The 18,145-nt window shown below is 40.5% G+C and overlaps 2 protein-coding genes and 1 long non-coding RNA gene across 4 annotated transcripts; 2 read left to right on the top strand and 1 right to left on the bottom strand.

Moving 5' to 3' along the window:
* Positions 1-770: 770 nt before the first annotated feature.
* On the top strand, positions 771-2,687 carry LOC115674601 (uncharacterized). Of its 2 annotated transcripts, none has more exons than XM_056313159.1 (2): positions 771-1,044; positions 2,000-2,687. In XM_056313159.1, the coding sequence occupies exon 2, from the start codon at positions 2,047-2,049 to the stop codon at positions 2,458-2,460; it is 414 nt and encodes a 137-aa protein (XP_056169134.1). In that variant the 5' UTR covers positions 771-1,044; positions 2,000-2,046; the 3' UTR covers positions 2,461-2,687. The 2 variants fall into 2 exon arrangements, with proteins under 2 accessions (XP_056169134.1, XP_030452903.1); XM_030597043.2 differs by having other exon boundaries at positions 772-1,136.
* Positions 2,688-7,700: 5,013 nt separating this feature from the next.
* Positions 7,701-8,064, top strand: LOC130138617 (uncharacterized). Its single transcript, XR_008816959.1, has 2 exons — positions 7,701-7,871; positions 8,000-8,064. It is a non-coding gene; the product is annotated as an uncharacterized LOC130138617 (long non-coding RNA).
* A 3,678-nt stretch (positions 8,065-11,742) lies between these two features.
* LOC115674594 (linoleate 13S-lipoxygenase 2-1, chloroplastic-like) lies at positions 11,743-16,990 on the bottom strand. The gene is made up of 9 exons (XM_030597029.2): positions 16,557-16,990; positions 15,866-16,134; positions 15,117-15,354; positions 14,281-14,601; positions 13,874-13,959; positions 13,616-13,726; positions 13,158-13,462; positions 12,662-12,928; positions 11,743-12,563 (listed from the first exon to the last, which is right to left on the bottom strand). The coding sequence occupies exons 1-9, from the start codon at positions 16,906-16,908 to the stop codon at positions 11,804-11,806; spliced, it is 2,709 nt and encodes a 902-aa protein (XP_030452889.1). The 5' UTR covers positions 16,909-16,990; the 3' UTR covers positions 11,743-11,803.
* Between the last annotated feature and the right edge of the window lie 1,155 nt (positions 16,991-18,145).

Genomic DNA, 18,145 nt, shown 5'->3' on the forward strand with positions numbered 1-18,145 from the left:
ATTTGTGTTTTCTTTGATGTTCTTGTGTAGTCATTGCGATAAAATACTTTCACATACGACGCATCATCATGATAGAATAGTCTAGTCTTTGGGGTGAAATGCCCGCCCGTAAAGTAATTGAACATATAAAGTACATTTTATAGTTTGTTTTAGGGATTGGTGACTTGCCCGTTTGGTGACTTTGGCATTGGACGTTCTCAAAATGAGTACTATCGCAACGGGTATATTCAATGCTAGATGCCTGTTAGCATTTTAACGTTCCTTCTCTTTTCAAGGCTTATTAGAAAGAGAATACAATACTTATTGGTCGTGAATATCTAAATAATACGAACCATTCCGTGGATATCACCTTCAACACCATCTCAAATCCTTAGTCGACATTTACAAATCATCGTGAATTATATAGAAAAACATTTAAATGATGGATATAATATTATTACGAAAAATAATATGGACATAATCAATATAACTGTCCTATATTTTAGACCGACAAAGTCCCCGAAAACCTACAAAGAGATCCATTACATATTTTTTTTTGCTGCTTTTCTTCCCTTTTTTTTTCACCCTTATGTTTACCCAACCTTCAAGCTTTCAACTTTAGGATTTTGGACCGACTTTGTGCGACATGTTCATGTCCTAGGAAAGTGCAAACAAGAATACGGTCTTCTCTTCTTGGCTTTCTTTTCCATTTTTCCTTTTTTTAATTTATCTTCTCACGCGCAAAAAAGGAATTGCGCACAGCCAGTGTACTGCTGTGTGATGTGTAGTAGAATAGAGGAACCTCAGCAAAATGGGCAGACGCAGAACCAATCAACAAAATATCTCTCTCCTCCGTTCTCTTCTCTCCTCTTCAACCCCCTCACAACTCAGAGCAATCTCTCTCTCTCTCTCTCTCTCCATCGCCATCGTATTGCATCTCTTTGAATCTCTCGCAACACCACCAACACCGTCTTCAAATCTCAGTCTTGGGCGATAGTAATTTGTCCATTTGGTTCTCATCCCATCTTGTGCTAATTCCACCCGGGCCGAGAAAACTCCATCTGGGTCTTCTTCCTTTTCACTTTCTTTGCTTGTTTGGACGTTCTGGACTGATGGGTCTCGTCCGGAAGAGGCTGGGGAGTCTTGTTTCGTATCGGGTTAGTTTCCGTCCCCGTTCATATATATGGTATGAATTCGGTGTGAAGACGAGTCTCGCCTTCTTATATGTTTCTGTGTTTGGTGGATTTTTGGATGATGGGTGTGCATTTGTAGCTGTAGTTGTTTGATTTTGACTGCTTTTTCGGTTGCGTTGGCTTTGCTTTACGGAGCGGATTTCCCCTATTGTGGATCTTCAGTTTCATGTCTTATTTTGACTTTTATCTGCTGTTTAAAGAGTTCCTTTTCTTTTTGGTTCTTTGCTTCGCAGTTTATCGAGTTCTTGCTTTGCCCTCGGCTGTATCTTTCGTTTATGGGCACTTGCTAATTGAATTTGAGAATTTTCTTTAGTATCTAGTTCCTTGAATCAAAGACGATTTCCATGGATGTTTGATTGAGTGATGAGGCTGCCTATCTTATGGATCTAGAATGAACATTCTACTTTAGCGTGATTTTGTATGGGAGTTTGTTGCCTCTGCAAATTTTCCTCTGTGCTTTTATTTGATTGTTAATAGTTTCAGGATTTATTAGGCTTGATGCGGTATCAATGAGCTGAGAAGTCAAATACACACTCAAATCATCTGATCACACCATAAAATTTGTATCCTATATTAGGAGGTAACTAAAGATTTTTGAGAAATAACAGTGCAATGCTTGCTTGTCTAACTCTAAATGAAGATCTTATTGCCACACTCAGTATCAACTCTGGTAGGAAGTGAATGCCTTTTGTGGTCGTAGTTTTTTGAAAGGCAAATTTGATCATCCAAAGCAATGATACAAATCTGCAATGTGGGCGAAGACCTCAGAAGAAATATCCTCATATTCCTGATTTGACTTTAATGCGGTTAAGCTTTTTGTCATGCAGAAACATCCCGTGTCCCCATGAAATTCCTTGATTGGAGTCTTTGAATTATGGGTAGAGGCAGAGGAAAGGGAAAGAGATCAACTTCTAGCAGTCATGAAGATCTTGGAAGCGGTGAGGAAGAGAAAATTCCAGCACAGAAGAGAAGGGGAAGGCCACAAAAGCTTTTCAAGGATGAAATTGATGAGGAAGTTGTTAAAAAAGTAGATGGCGAAGATGGAGAGAATGGAAAAGACGGTATTGTAAGTAAGGAAACAACAAGTCCTGTTGCAACAGAGAATGGGAAGAAGAGGAAACGGACTTCGCTGTCAAAAGAGAAATCAGATATCACGAAAGAGGAAAATGGCGTCGGAGCCAGATCAAACACGGAAGACTCAACCAAGTCAAATGGGTTTCGGCACATTGGCAGCAGAAGGAAAAGCAAGCCTCGTCGGGCTGCTGAAGCAGGTGTCGAATGCAAATGAGCCTGCATATGGCGTTTGATGCATCCTCCTCTTTCCAACACCCGGTGAAAAAATGAAATGGGAAGTGAGGCCTTAAATGAACTTTATTTCATGCTCTCTTTTTTTCCTCTGTTTTTCTCTTGTTGGTGATTCCGCATCTTTGATCCTATTTGATTTTGGTAAGTGCTTTTGGAACTATTTATCCTGGACATGCTATTTCTGTTAATGCCATTTAACATTTTTCCCAACCTTTCTATGATCATATTATGCTAATTTTCTTCTTTGTACTAGGGCAGTGTGGTGGGCTTTAGTTGGAATAGGACAATCATAATCAGACTTATGGGTCCTTGACATATGGTTCTGACATTCTTCTTTTTGCTTAATTGAGAAGTCTCATGAAGGTTTTCAAATACTGCATCTGTGATTATCTTATGGTACTGGAAGTAAGTCTTGGGAGATTTGCCTTTTTATCTTTGAACCTTTGCCCTTGTCTAGTGCTTTTTGTCGGGATAATTGCTCATTTGTTATAGCTTTTGCTTTGACCGTGGTGCGTCGACATATTCTATGTTTAGTTCTGTTGGTTTATGTAGTTTAACTTGTTACTGCTCAAGCACTTCTTATATAACATAATAATATTGGATGCATCAAAATTTTCTTATCCATATCCTATCCAATGTATCCAAATTCTAGAAAGGTGAGATGCTCTTGCTCCACATCTAGTTGGATAAACACATGTTTCTTATTTGCTTAGTCTTCCCGGTCCTAATGTTAGTGAACTTCCGGAGAACATGTGACCGCGTAACAGAGAGATTTCTCCATTATGGATATTGTAGTTTTTGATGCCCGATCTCTCTTGTGCTTGTCTATTATGTCAGACGATCTCTGGGAGAGTTCCAGGTTTTATCTACCTTAATCCTTCCACTCCTGACTACACTAATTTGTGATGGTTGTTCTGACTGCAACTGATTTACTTCCATTCCCTCTCTCATTGTACTTGTTGTACATGACATTTTTATGATCTGTCACTGAAGTTCACAATCAGTGGTTAGCGTACGTTGATTTGCTTGATATATTGCATGCAGGAACTCATTGTTCCATTACATACAAAATCTGTCACTCAAAACTTCGCATTTTTTATGAGCTAAATAAGTTGCTCTCTGTCTATGCAAAGTAGTCAGAGTTCTGTATGCTAGTCTACTGCTTCTCAGATTGGAAAGTTCAGGCTGACATTTCAGCTGATGAATCCGCCAATTTTAATATCTGTTTCTCTGTTGTTGAATTGCACCCAAGGCAGTCCTTTTAACTGTTGTAGGAGTGTAATATTCTTCTTAAGGTGCAAGCAAAGTAAGATTCATTAGGACCTTCTCATCTTAATGCATAGCATTTTGGTCTTTTATTGCCATCATATGCCATCATATGCTCATTTTCTCTGCTGAAGATTCCAACTACTGTTATTTACATCTATTCTTTTGAGCCAATCCATTTGTGCTGAAACCGACGAAGTGTGGGGGTTTGATGGGCCGAGTATACCTCGTAAATGTTAAGGAAAAACTTTCTAATTTGGAATTCAAGCATCTCTAGAACTTCTTCTTCAGCACCAGCAATGGGAAGTCAATTGAATTGGCTTGTTCATGTTGTTTCGGTTGTCTATGATCTCATTCAGGCTCCGTGTGACTGACTTAATCTTATTGAAGCTCTCAAGTTCCTCAAGATGTACTTTTTATCTTCTGATATCTTCTGAAAATTATTTAACGTTGAAATTGAACGGATAAAACTGTTCATTATACCACAACACGTGCAAGGTCCGGTGTACTCTGAGATGAGGTCCCGTGTGGATTTCGTTATTTTTTACGTGCGATAAGCTCTTTTTTAACCGGATAAGCACAGTAAAGTTGGTCTACTGACATAGTATGTGAAATATGTTTAGGTATGTCGCCAACCTTTGATAAGATCCATTTGCCAAATGCCTGTTCTCCTTGCGGTTTTTAGTATGCATCTTGTAATATAGTGTGTTTATACATTTTGCTATGCAAAGGGTTTTCCTTGAATTGGAAGACGCATAGTAACTGAAATCATGCTAATTCTGTTCAACTTGAATATTTTTGTCGTAAGAGACCACGCATTGAAGAGTGAACCAGAGGCGTTTCTGTCAAAGAAGAATCTGGGTCTTTCAAATTCTACAATGTCCTTGAGACCAAAGAAACAAAGTAAGAATAGAAAAAAGTCAACAAGCAAGTGAAAAAGGTTGACTTGAGTCAGGAAGGTAAAGAAGTCTAAGAAAAAGAAAGGTTTTACTTGAATCTAGAAATAGGAGTAATTGCAAATTCGGTTTGCTCAATGCCTTGCTACAAATCTCCCTTTCCCATCTATTCTTTAATCGTCGCAATTATGTATGTACACTCAAATACTATTCATCCAAACAACATAGCATGGAGGTAGGTAAGAGTGTACAATTAGGTTGCACTGTTGTTGCAAGAAATTAGTCGAGCCGTTAAGGCAATTGAAACTTTCAATCTCAAAAGATAAAGGTCAGGTTCAATTCTTGCTCGATATGATTTTTTGGTTCAATATTGAGAGAGATTAAATGGTCTCGACTCCTGTACTTTCGATATAGATGATATGGCTGGTTTTTTTGTTTTTTTTTTGTTTTTGTCCATTTTACTTCATCTCTAAATTCACTTTCAGATTTTTGTCCTATCTCTTTGCAGAGCATGCAAGTCGAAATCCACATCTGAAACTAAATGTCCTTACCTCTAAACTCCTTGAGAAGGTGGGAAATTGAACTTCCCACCTTTCCCTTCTTAAGTAGGAAGGGTAGCCACTACGGTAAACTCCAGTGGTTAATATGGCTGGTTTAACTAAGTTAGAAACGTTGACTTATTGGATATCTAAGCCGGCTCAAGATATATCGCATAGCACGATAGTGAAAATTGAAAAACAAAAAAGTTTAGTCTTTGGATTGGATTTCTTGGTAGTAAAATTGAACATCATTTTTTCACATGGACCACGTCAAAACAAACTCTAAGCACACAATAGTTTTTGAGGCGTAGGTACCAATGTTTTTCCGGTTGAGGTAGAGTTGTTTCCTTCCCTGTGCTAAACACTTAACTCATTCAACTGCAGAAAAAAAAGCAACGACATCACTGATTTTGTTTCATAACATACCAAAAGCAACGCATTCCTTTTCATATTTTTAACGGGTCGGTGCCCTCAAGTTGGGGATTACGTACGGCTCAAATTGCTAGCCGCGTTCGAGTTCCGAGGAAATCCGACCCGACTGAACCCATCATCCTCGCTTTGTTTTCCCTAATCTTTCTGCCCGAAAACGCATCCATGTCTCTTGGCCGAGTTGATGCATTAGACTTCATAGCCGTCTAGAGGAGGGCAAGTTGTAAGGACCAAGGCATATGCCATGAATATAAGTAAACTTCACCGTTCGTGACTCGCTCTGGTCCTTATATATATGATAATATCCCTATATTTTTGGCTCTTTTTCATCCAAATTAATCCACTGCCGACTTCATATTTTTGAGAATCTTTTCTTCCGGTGAATATTGTGCTTCCAAGTGTAGCTTTGTCAGAATTAAGGTCGATAATTTCTGGTTTGAAAATGAATATTGCCAAAATAATTGAAAACTATAACTTGGGCACATCATACGCGGGAATTGAAAAGGAAGGTACCAATAGCAGCCGAAGGATAGTTGATGTAATTAGAAGTGAGCAAGATAGACCGACTACATTGACAAGTCACTCGCATTGGACCGAAACGGGTGGTTCTAGGGGATTCTCGTCCAATTCCCGATTCCTTTTTGTGGAACGGATGTCTCGTCGGTCTAGTTCCCGATTCCAGGGTGAAAACCGTACCGACCGAGGTGGGAACCGGACTGATTATATATATCTTAATTTTTTTAATTTCTTAAAAACCCTAATTTAATCTTGCCTTTCCCTCTTGCCTCACGCCTAGCTCGATGTTGACGCTCTTCACTCGTTCCCTTTTGAATCTCATGCCTCGCTCTTTCGCTCTTTGCTCTTTCTGCAACTTGGCTATGGCTCGACTCTCACACATCCCTCTCGGCTCTCCCTCAACTCTTAGTCTCATACGGCTCTTTCATGTAATCTGTAAGTTTTTCTCACTTGACTTTTCATTGTCTCTGCTTTTTCTTAGAATTCGATCGCTTATTTCAGAGATGTGAATACTTCATTTTTGTTTCTGAGATGTAGATCGATGTTTTGGCTTTTGGTTTGCATCGTTTTGATTCCGTCCTTCTGTGCCTCTCTTAATCTTCGCATTGCCTTCTTTCCTGTCCAGGAGCAATGACGGGGTTTGTGAATGAAGATTTGCAGAGATTAGAAGCTTTGATCGACTCTGCAAGCTGATGCTCATTGTCAAGTGACCGATTACATTAGAGCAGACCGGACTGGTGTCTCTCAGAAACTGGAAACCAGTCCTTCTAGTCTAGTTCTCGATTCTTGGGTAGGACCCAACCAGACTGGGAACTGATCACCCCTAGATGTAATTTATTAAGTGAAAACCAGATCAAAGCGTCGAACCGATTGTAGATGAAATTATACAATGGAGCATGTATGACTTGGTTGACGTGACATAATTAATTTCGGATAGATGTGGTATAAATTCTAAGAGTTTTTATGTTCGTTTGGTTGGATCTTTAGTATTTCAGATTTTGGCTGATTAATTCCCGAAACATTACGAAAAATGTTTAATCAAGGCTTAAGCTGGTTGCAGGCAGCAGATTTTTCCCCTAAGGAGGACTTTCGATTTTCACAAAATTAAGCATAATTTTGATGATAATAAACGAGGAATTTTTTTTTCAAATACACGAATTCCTTTTACATGATATTGATTGAGGACTTTTATTCTTGAGACTCAATTTCGAGAATATCGATAGTTCTATATCTATGTGAGTGTTTACCCGGTCCACTGCCAGATCTTGATTGATTATCGTTTAGTTATTCTGATTGTATTCTGATTCAGGTGCGAACTGGAGATAACTTCTGGTGCGAACTGAAACAGTTAACAGTAGACTGGGTCAATAATGAGGACGTGTGAAAAGGGTTGGTGTGTCCTCTTAGACCTCAGCTCTCCCTCTGTCTGTCTCTCTCTGTGTGACATATATATATATATATATATATATATATATAGAGAGAGAGAGAGAGAGAGAGAGAGAGAGAGAGAGAGAGAGAGAGAGAGAGAGACGGACTCAAAGCAAGCTTTTTTTTAAAAGAAAAAACCATCCAAAAACCTCATAATGGGTCTTCAGGTCTATATGCGCCTGACAAGTTTCATGGAGGTGGTGTTGGGCTCAGTGAGGGAGAGTGGAGCAACGACAACACCTATATACGACACTGCTTTGCTCAACAGAAGCAGCTTCCCAGCTGGTTTCCTCTTTGGCACTGCCTCAGCCTCTTATCAGGTCAGCTCTTTTACATCCGATTCAAACATACATCCCGAATTGCTTCTCTCTTCACAAGGGAGAGGTGAAAATTCCGGTTTTGGCTGTGATTTTTTGAGGCCCTTGCTTGGCCTTTGGTTCTTGTTCAGTATGAAGGTGCAGCAAATGAAGGGGGCAGAGGGCCAAGCATATGGGACACTTATACTCTCACAAATACCCAGGCATATCTCTCTCTCTTAACATTCGATGCCCTCGTCTCGTCAGTTATTTTATCTATGAATGATGTGGTGAATAGAACAAATCGTACATATTATGGAAATTTTTGGTATCGCAAATGAGTTTAAACCTTGATATTGTCGTGAACCGATTGTCTAGAGTTCTTTTATTTCCCTCTCTCTGTCTCTCTCGTTCTAGAGGAAGAGGAGAAAGTGAAACGAGTTGGTGAGAGTCTTTCCCTTGGTCTGGAAATTGTCTGTTGATTTTTCTCTTTGCTCTTTTGAAAATGGAAGTCTTTTTTTTGGGTCGGATGAAAATGGAAGATGAGAGGTGGAGAATGTGCGCTCTTCGGTTTCTATGCAAAAGCAGTCTTAGGTGAACCATTCCTTTTAGATGAATTAATAGTCGGGTTTTAATAAGAAATATACATAGATTTACATAAGACAAAAGAATAATTTTTCTACCCTAAAAGAGAAATTACAAAAGGTGCCAATTATTGTTTCAAAACCAAAAAATCAAAACCGATCGCGTGTTTATGTATTTATATTTGTATTAGTTGGTATAAAGGCTACTAACTTGCTAATTATAGAAAGTTTGGCAATTTTCATAAAGACATTGGTAAATTGCCAACAAGTTACCCGGAATAGGGTCGCAAGTAATTTTTTCACCAACAACTTATTGACACTTAACGACACTAATTGAAATTTACCCAGCACGGAAACAAAAATCTATACTTTTGGGCATAGGACGACAGAATTCTCACGAATTCTCCAATTTTCTTGACACGATTTCTTGGTTCTTTGGTATAGTATAGGGAAGGTGTGAACGCTAAAGGGCATTTTGCATGGTCGCTGTTAGACAATTTCGAGTGGGGCAGCGGGTACACCGTCCGGTTCGGCATCAACTACGTGGATTACAAGAGTGGGCTCAAAAGACACCCAAAGCTCTCCGCCACTCGGTTCAAAAGATTTCTCGATAAACCCTAACAAAATCCTCAGTTTCTCTTCCGTCGATTGATCTTCCATTTATAATCCGCAAAACTCCCCTCTCTTCAAGTTGATTAAATGAGATTTACATAGTTCTTATTCTCTTTCATCGGTTTGGCTGTGAGTATATTATGTTGACTTAACAGGACGTACTTAAGCATTGAGTTAGGAATGATATATTCTCACTTCATATGAAAAAAATAAAAAAAAAGAGTTATAGATTTACATTATACAAGTTGTTTGTAAAAAGTCCAGCCAAAGAAAGAGGATTTTCGTATCCGTCCATTATCTGTGAGATTTTGTCGATTCATATGTTGGCTTCAAACTAGATTGATCTCCCTTTGGATCGGATCTTTGCGCACCAGAAACAAGGAAGTCTCCTAGGATTTTACTCAGTAGGACCTTCCGATACTCAAGTAGGGGTTGGAGAAAGAAGAGAGAAGAAATGTTTAGGCCTGAGAATGCTAGATGTGAAAAATGTGAGGGTTGGTTATGGATGACTTTTTGATTTGAGGGAGAAATTACCAAAATTATTAAATCTATTATACTTGTGCCAATTCAGTCATAAATCTTTCAATTTGACTAATTTAGTCCTAACTTTTGATGATTTGCTAATTTACCTTTCCACGATCTGCCAATTTAATCCTAAACATTTTCAAAATTTGCTAATATAGTTATTCCGGCTAACTTTGATAGAAAATCGTTAACATAACGGTCTAGTCAGTGTCGGCAGTCCTAAAAGGCACAACTGACACTGACGTGGACATTTTGTATAACTTTTTTAATTTTCTGAACTTTTCTTTTTTCCTTTTTTCCTTTTTTTTCCTCCACCAGCCATTGCCTGGCATCGGTGATAGCAAGGGTCGCCCTCACCTAGGCTGGCGAAAAAATTGTAAAAATTATCCATATTAGCGGTGGCCGTGCCACATTGGATAACCAGCGATGACTAAACCATCACGTTAGTAGTTTCCAGTCAAAATTACCTAGAATGATTAAGTTGGCAAATTGTCGAAAGGTTTATAAATAAATTGGCAAATTGTCAAATGGTTTATGACCAAATTGATCAAATTGAAAATTTTAGGATTGAATTGGCACAAGTGTAATAGGATTATGATCGGTAATTTTCCCTTGATTTTAGTCATCACCTTTCTATTCACAGTTGTCAAACTCTGGTTGACCGCCTCTGACCTACATGTCGCATAACAAACTTTACGTACAATTACAAGCAATGAATTAGGAGTTGATATTTTACCTGTCACGTACAATTGGTACGTGATAAATAAGTCATAGCTCGATAGAAGATCTAGTTTCAGTTTGGTCATACTCGATCTTCTGAATTCGGACAACGGAGCTCAGACTTCAAAACAAGTAACCCTCGGGTTGAATTTATGAAGTTCCTATTAGGTTCAGATCAAGTTTGCTCTTTCATTAAATCTCCTGAAAGGAGCAGACTATGGTACTCTTTTTATAACATCAATAATATGATCCTACATTTATTTTATTATTTTCCACATTAATTAATTTCGTCGATATTTTATTAAGCACATTAAGGTGCGTGATAATTATGGTGATTGCCCAATATTAAGATAACTATGTTGATGAAAAAATTTATTTATAACGGTATGAACGGGGAAATAAATAGGTCATATAAGCCAAATCCTCTCATTATATAATCTGATTATCTGATAATTTTAAAATACACCATCAACGTTGAGAGGATAATTGACTACAAGTACCTATTCAACATTTTCAATTCTTTGCATATTTGGTTATCGACTTCATCGATGGCTGGAGGTTAGTACATAATTTTTCACATTTTCGAAATTGATTTTGATTAGGCATGATTTTTGTTTATCCATCAGTAATCGGAATCTTCAGTCTTTCGCCAAATTACATCTAACAACTTTATGATCAAAATAAGGATGAGGCATTCTTAAAAGAACGAGGTAACCTCTAATTGATTTGGGCTTTTTGGGACCAATATAAAGTTCGTTCTTTTCTAGCCCATCTAGCCGAAAAATACATATTAGATAAAGCTGGAGTATATGAGCCCCGCGTGTGGCTGACCTGATATAAGAGCACATGTGAGCTGGACTTACGTGCTCGGGATGCTTGCAATAATAACTTCATCTAATCTATTTTCTTTACACTCATCGATTTGATTGCGGGAAGTGCATGCCCTTGTCTCTCACTTGTGGGTAAGTAGCATGTTCAACAAATCTATTTGTTAAGAGAGCACAATAAAAGCCCGATAATTTTCGTCCGAGAAGATTGGACGCACTTTTACTTAAATGTTTAAGTCAATGGTATATTAACTGCTTTACACCATACCAATTTTTCGATGTGAAAACTTTTTTTTAACATAACTCACACGTGTATTCTAACATCTATCGAACTGGCCATTTACCCAAGTTTGTAGATTCTACATTAGTATGCAACATTAGTGGAAGATGGTATTTATAGTAAAGATACATGTAGTGAACATTAGGTTTTATGCGCATTGGCACTTATTAAAATTTTCTTTTTTTGCAATTCATAGAGGACTAGAACTGAAATTAATCTTTTAATCATAACTACTTAGATATTGGTCACAAATGACAAATTAGATCATGAAATTGAATTAATGTTGTCCACAAATTAGGATGATCACATTATCATCGGCATATACGACACTCCTCTTATTCTACAAAATAGAAAGAAAGGTGTTTTTATCAGCAAACGCCATTGCCATCACCACGAAATGTCGTTGTCTCAAATGGAAATGCTGTATGGAACTCCCTTCCCTGTCACGCCGGGCTCGGAGAACGGCTTCAAGAGCTCATACGGCACGATCCCGGTTCCGTTCCGATTCTTAAACCTTTGGTCGTTGTTTCTCGCGTCGATGATGCCCGCAAGCTCCTTCAGCCTCCCATTGAACCTCTCGAACGCCGCGTTTATCACCGGCTCCTCCTTCCATGCCGGTTCCGGATCTTGTCCCAGGTACTCCTCATCCGGCGAGTGGTTCGACAACACGTCAAGGACCGCCATTACCTTCGTTGCCTGTATCTGGGACGGGAAGCACGTGAGGAGCGTGACCTCGGGCTTGTTCCAGAAGATCTTGAGCTCTTTTTCCGTCGGGTCCTCGACGGGCATCTTGGTTCGGGCGATGGTGGGCCGATTCGGGAAGTAGCCGCCGTAGGTGTACTGGCCGAAGTTGACGGCAGCGTGATGGCCGGAGGTGACCCAGACTATGGTGGTGATAATGTGGATGAGGTCGGGCGGAGTCTTGAGGTCGGGCCACCCGGGGGAGTCTCTCTTGTCACCGTGGCCAACGGTCCGGATCTCGGTCCACCAGGATTGGAGCTCCTGGTCCGACGCAGTGCGGCTCGGGTCGGGGTAGTAGTGGTTGACGTAGTCGGTGACCCATTCCTTGATGGTATCCCACAAGAGGAGGCCGTCGTTAGCGAAGGGGTAGTCCTCGATCGCTAGCTTGAGGCCGTGTGGTGCCGTCGGGTCCTCCACTGCCAATCCCCTGGCAAGTATTGACACGATTAGAAAAGCGATGGCACGCTTAAAGGTTCAGTTACCATAAGAAAGGGAAAAAAGAGGTATGCAACTGATGGACAATACCTGCTAATCAAGTCATTGGGCAAGCCTTGTAAGTCGAACTGCCACAGCTTGTCATAGGCGACCGCGCAAAGCTCCATGGAGTACTTGCCAGGAGAGAAGGTGCTCTCGATAATGCCGTCGCCGTTGACGAGATACCCACGAGCCAGAGCATTGATCTCCATCGTGTACCGGAAGTGCGGGTGCAACAACTTGTAGATTGGGTGCATCACGCTCAATTGCCGGTTCGCTGCTATTATGTAGGGTTCCGTGGCACAATGAGTCCGTAACCTGCAACGATCGAAACCGGAGAAATGTCAATTGTACCATTAGCCTTTATGGAAATAGGTGCTTCTCGATATAATATCACGTTTTACATGCAAATCATTTCAATGCAAAAATAAAATAAAATTATCTACATACTCAGATCTCACAATGCTTTGTCACTAGTATACTTCTACGTAATAGATCTATGATTCTTTTTCCTTGTCGAAAAGTAATCATTGGCTTATTTTGTTACCAGTGGCTGACGAGCTGGTGGTATCCAGAGTCATGGGCGAGGACATGGACCTTGGCGAGCCGCCAGAGCCACATGCTTGTGGAGTGGCAGAACGGGGTGAACACCTGCTTCCATTGCGGCTTCCCGTCGTCGGTTGGCGGCCGCGTGAGCTCGATCGCTAGGAGTTTCAATGTCTCGTTTGGGGTTAAGAAGAAGAGCGTCCTCGACCCGTACAGGGTTGTCCCCTTGAGCTGCCTCACTTTGTTCACGTACGGTAGGAACAGATCGTGGTAGTCCAGCATGAACAACTTCTTTTTCTTTATGGCCTGCACCAAATTGAATTGAACCGAACCGAACCGGGAAGGTCGGGTTCAGGTCAAATTTTCATTAACTGGGCGGTATTATTTAGGTTAATGCTCGACCCTAGAGTGCATATAGGTTGTATAAGGTGATACTTCATCGTGGGAGTATCCGCATACCTCGTCGACTGTCATGAAGCCTTTGATTTCCCTTTCGATGATGTCTGTCGTGATGGCCGATTCGAGTGGACCGTAGATTGTAGGGTCGAGCTTGCTCCTCAGGGGCCATTCCTGAGTACACATTTTAATACCTCTTATGTATAGAAAGGATATACCCTAATTTTAGTCTTCAAGGGAAATTAATTATCATTGAACTAAATTAATTGTTTATGAGCAAATTATATAGTTGAAATATGTACATATACATATAATTATTACCGTGACCAACTCGATCGCGTAAGGGTTAATTCCCGCTAGTGTTTGACGAGCGAACTCTTCGTCACTAAACCAAAAGAATCTGTTTCCTGCGGGGTGCAACAACACGGCTAATTATTATGCATGAGAAATCTTGGAGATATATAATCATCTCTGCCATATATGATAAATAAAACATAAATTTTTGTCCTATGATTGACTAATAATGTATTTTACTGAGGAGAGAATGAGCGATTATTATGTTACTTTCTCCGAAAAAAATATTTCTTTTAGATCACTTGTTAGTTTCCTTTCATTGAGCGCGTTGAATCGAAGATATTGTAGAAATTTATGTGAGATAGCTGTCCAAACAATACTTGAATAAGGACATAGAATCTGACTAGAGGGAGAGGGAGAGCAAGTTTGCTTACGTTCCATGGTTTCAGGGGTTTCGAAGCGCAAGACAGCTTGGTAGGCATCGGTGACAGTTTTGACGAGCCGAGGAAAGAGGTCCTTGAGGAAGCCTTGCTTCTGCAACGGGGGCAAGTTGATGCCTTCGTTGAAGAGCTGGTCGATGGCGGTGAAGAAGGGGAACCCCAGGTCGGCGTCGACTATCGCTGTCTCTAGCGACGGCACCAGCGCATGCACCACCGAATACACCGTCTTTGCCGAGAACGTCAAGCTCTTTATCGTTGAAAACTGTTCATCTCGAGGCACGTATATACTCCCGCTCCTCGATTCTGACTGTGGATCTACTTGATATTACATGTGAATGTTTAACTTGTTTGTTGGGATGAAAAATCAAAATCAACGAGTTTTTGCATTTAACACTAGCTAACATAGTACTGACTACTGAGCTTGTAATTTATTATCCGAAGAAACGAATAGTTATAATCATTGATATACTAGCTAGGTTAGTTTACACATTACATCAATAAAGATATGATGATAGCCAGAAGCATGCAAAAAGGATATGAAATTACGAATGGCTGATGTTTCTTCGACTATTATTTCCAATTGCTAAAAGTGTTATGCCTGGATATGGCTGATTTTATACGATTCACTTTCTATTCTTATACTTTACAAATATCTCTTCCAATTTTTATGCACTCTCATTCTCATGGTCCCTCTTTTTATTTTGCACTCTACCATTGGACTTACTATTTTCGAGGGCATTCCCCGTCCAGAAAGAAATTTATTCAATAATATATAGTTTTGTTGTGTTAGTCATTATTATGAACTGATAACAAATAATTTCTTGACTCACCGGTTGTGCACCGAGGGCGTCCGGTCCGGCATCGTCTAGGGTACAGAAGCTCCTTGCCACCGAGCACCGATCTCTTCTTATCCATGCCGCTGTCCGGATTCCCAAGGTCATTGTACACATCGTAATCGTATATCCTCTCGTACGACTTTCTGTCGCCTTGGCCGTTCCCTCGCAGGATCGCCAGCTCCTCTCCTCTCAGTCTCCTTAGCCCGCTCGGCGTTTCTGTAGGTAAATAGCACTACCTCGCGATAGCGCACAATTAAAGCCATCAAGCTCCAAATTAAATCTATCTAGATACTCATAATATCAAACGGTGATAATCGACTATCTCCTGTTACAGGTGCTGTTTTTGATTCTTTTGATTCTTTTTGTCAGTAGTAGCGGTCTGCGTCCACATTGAAATTTGCCTAAACATAGACGCTTTTCATTCCCACGCATTGTACATTAGTTTCACCTGTCACTTTCGGGTCAGTTTCAGAATCTATATCACCTAGGAGTGGTACTATGTTTATCTCGAGAAAACTTGCATTTCATGACACATAAGCTATTTGAGTGAAGAAGACTCTCGTTTTTTATAACCCTCTCCTCTTAAGTGCCTTCAAGTGGGTCAACACAAATATACATATGTGTACAAAAACCCTAATTTCCAAGTGACACATATATATCTTATCTAGTCAAGTCGTTATCATAAAAGGTATTGATGACAAAAACCTAGATAGTAAGCCATGTAGCTATGGTTATGACCTAACCTTATTGGTGAAGAAGACCCTCTTTTGTGGGTTATCGAACTTGGAGTGAACCCATGAGTTGCATGTGATGCTAAGTGGACCATCCACGAACCCGTCGAGGACGATGTCCTTGAGGTACATCTCCTTGTGGTGCTCATTCTCCACGAAAATCGCACCGACCTCCCCGAACTCCTCTTCAACCTCGAACTTGCACTCATATGTCACCTCCTCCTCGTTATGGCTCGTCTTGTGCACGTACCCATTGATTGTCCCCTTCTCTTGTCCTGTCTCTGTGAATGAAATTCAGGACTGTATATTAATCTTCAACATCGTGAATACCAGAGATCAATAGTTTGAATAACAAGACAAGAAAATTACACCTTCATCAACATGTTATATCTCACATATAGTACTAAATGGAATGACATGCATGAGATCCTTTAATACAAACCTATGTAGACGGAGAATTTATTTTGGGTATGGTTGTTAATTAAACTATCAAACATCCTTGTTTGTTGCAAGTCCTAAACACTCATGTATTTCTGTGCCCTATTCTCCAAACCTAAAAATAGGAATTTTAGTCTTAAAAAATTGGTAAAAATTCGTATATAATTCTAAATATCGCTATTTTTGAACTTTGAAAAACTTCAAATGTTTCAGTTACAAATCGTGTTAACAATTTCAAGTTTAAAACTGAATGCTCAATACTTACTGGGGTCAAGCTCTGCACTAACAAGCTCCAAGAGGAGTGTTTTCCCCACCAGATCGGTAACCTTATCGAGCCCTCCACTTATCCCGATATCCGAGAACAATCCACCGGTGCTGGGTTTCACGGTCACTACCGCTTTAACTGACAGCGACTTCTCGATAGCGCTCGGGCTGGCAACTGCTTCGATCTTACTCGATGCAAGCCCCACTCGAGCGATTCTAGGGCTCTTTTGGAGTGCAGGTGCGGACTGTCCAGGTAAAATTGCGATCTCGCCATTGCCCTGGCTAGATGGCTTGCTTAATGGGACCAAGGTTGGGGAGGCAGATGGGGATTGATTAAGCTGTGGTGTCAACATGATGATGGCGGCGATGATCGTTTCGGGTGTGCTCTTGAAAGAAAGAATGGTGTAGACAACAATTGCTTAAAACAATGGTTATTGAGACTTCGGTATGATGGGGGTTTTGGAGAGTTGGTCTAGTGGTTTTTATAGAGGGAGAGGAGGAAGAAAATTAGGGCACGTGCTTTATTATTATTCTTTTCTGGGCTTTGTTTTGCCCTAAATGCATGTACATGGCGCGTGAAATTGAAGCAGGGAATGACTTGTATTCATTTGAACTTTGACTTAACATGACCGTACGGTATTCGTGCAACGATGTTTCTACGGCTTGGAAAGAATCAAAACACATATGTCAAGGAAGAGTTCGTATTTGATCCACCCGGAGAACTTCAGTTGTGCTTGACCCAACCCACCAACCACTATTCCACCGAGAAGATATTCAGTGGTTTGCGAGCGCCACATCAATAGCTGATATGGCGCACGCTTTTTTTTATTTATGTCCAATAGTTGATTGACATGTGTTTGCTGAGTGGGATTAAAAAAAATCTAATTTATCTCTTCTTCCTCCTCCACTTACTTTTTTCTCCTAACCTAATTGTCGTCCATGGCCATCGGCACCGCCGGCTCTTGATATCTGGCCATCCATGGCCATCGGTGCCACGTTCAGGTGTCTTTTTGGCCGGCTCTTGATATCTTGCCATCCATGGCCACCGGTGCCTAACAAGCCATCGTCGCTCATGGCCATGGCTATAGATCAAGAGCTTGCGGCCATGAGTTCCAGATTTGGAGCCATGGCCGTGAGCATGACAGTTCTAGAGCCATGGCTCTTGAGTCCAATAGCGACTCTTGAAGTCCCGTGTCGCTTGTTTCAGACAATACAATTTGAAAACAAAAAAACAAAGAAAAGAAACAAGTGAGGATGAATCATGAAGGTTTTCTTTGTTTTCATTTTCTCCTAGCACGGGAAAGGTTTGTCCATGACGGCGACGGGCGAGGTTGAGATCCCAACGGCGAACCTTCACATCTGAAGGTCGAGATCCAAAGGCAAACTTTCACATGCCTTCGAATCTGAATTGTCCCGCCGCAGTTGCCATTGCCACCGTCAAGCTTCCAGAATTGAGGAAACTTCCCTTTAGATTTGGCCACAACGGCTCATCCATGACCGTGGCGGGACTTATCTGCAAACATGGCTCTAGCGATAGCGGCTCGTCCATGGCTACGAGTGATGATGTTCGACTTTAGATCTACAATTCCG

Source organism: Syzygium oleosum, unplaced genomic scaffold (assembly GCF_021117445.2).
Source record: "Syzygium oleosum isolate NSW1041296 unplaced genomic scaffold, Sole_v2.1 Sole_v2.07, whole genome shotgun sequence".
NCBI lineage: Eukaryota > Viridiplantae > Streptophyta > Magnoliopsida > Myrtales > Myrtaceae > Syzygium > Syzygium oleosum.

Bases quoted from the DNA above. Each gene is read 5' to 3' on its own strand.
- LOC115674601 (XM_056313159.1), top strand. From the start codon at position 2,047: ATGGGTAGAGGCAGAGGAAAGGGAAAGAGATCAACTTCTAGCAGTCAT.
- LOC115674594 (XM_030597029.2), bottom strand. From the start codon at position 16,908: ATGTTGACACCACAGCTTAATCAATCCCCATCTGCCTCCCCAACCTTG. The intron at 13,960-14,280 runs GTAAGCAAACTT...TGCACCCCGCAG, and splicing joins AACCCCTGAAACCATGGAAC to GAAACAGATTCTTTTGGTTT. The intron at 12,564-12,661 runs GTATTGTCCATC...AATACTTGCCAG, and splicing joins CCCAATGACTTGATTAGCAG to GGGATTGGCAGTGGAGGACC.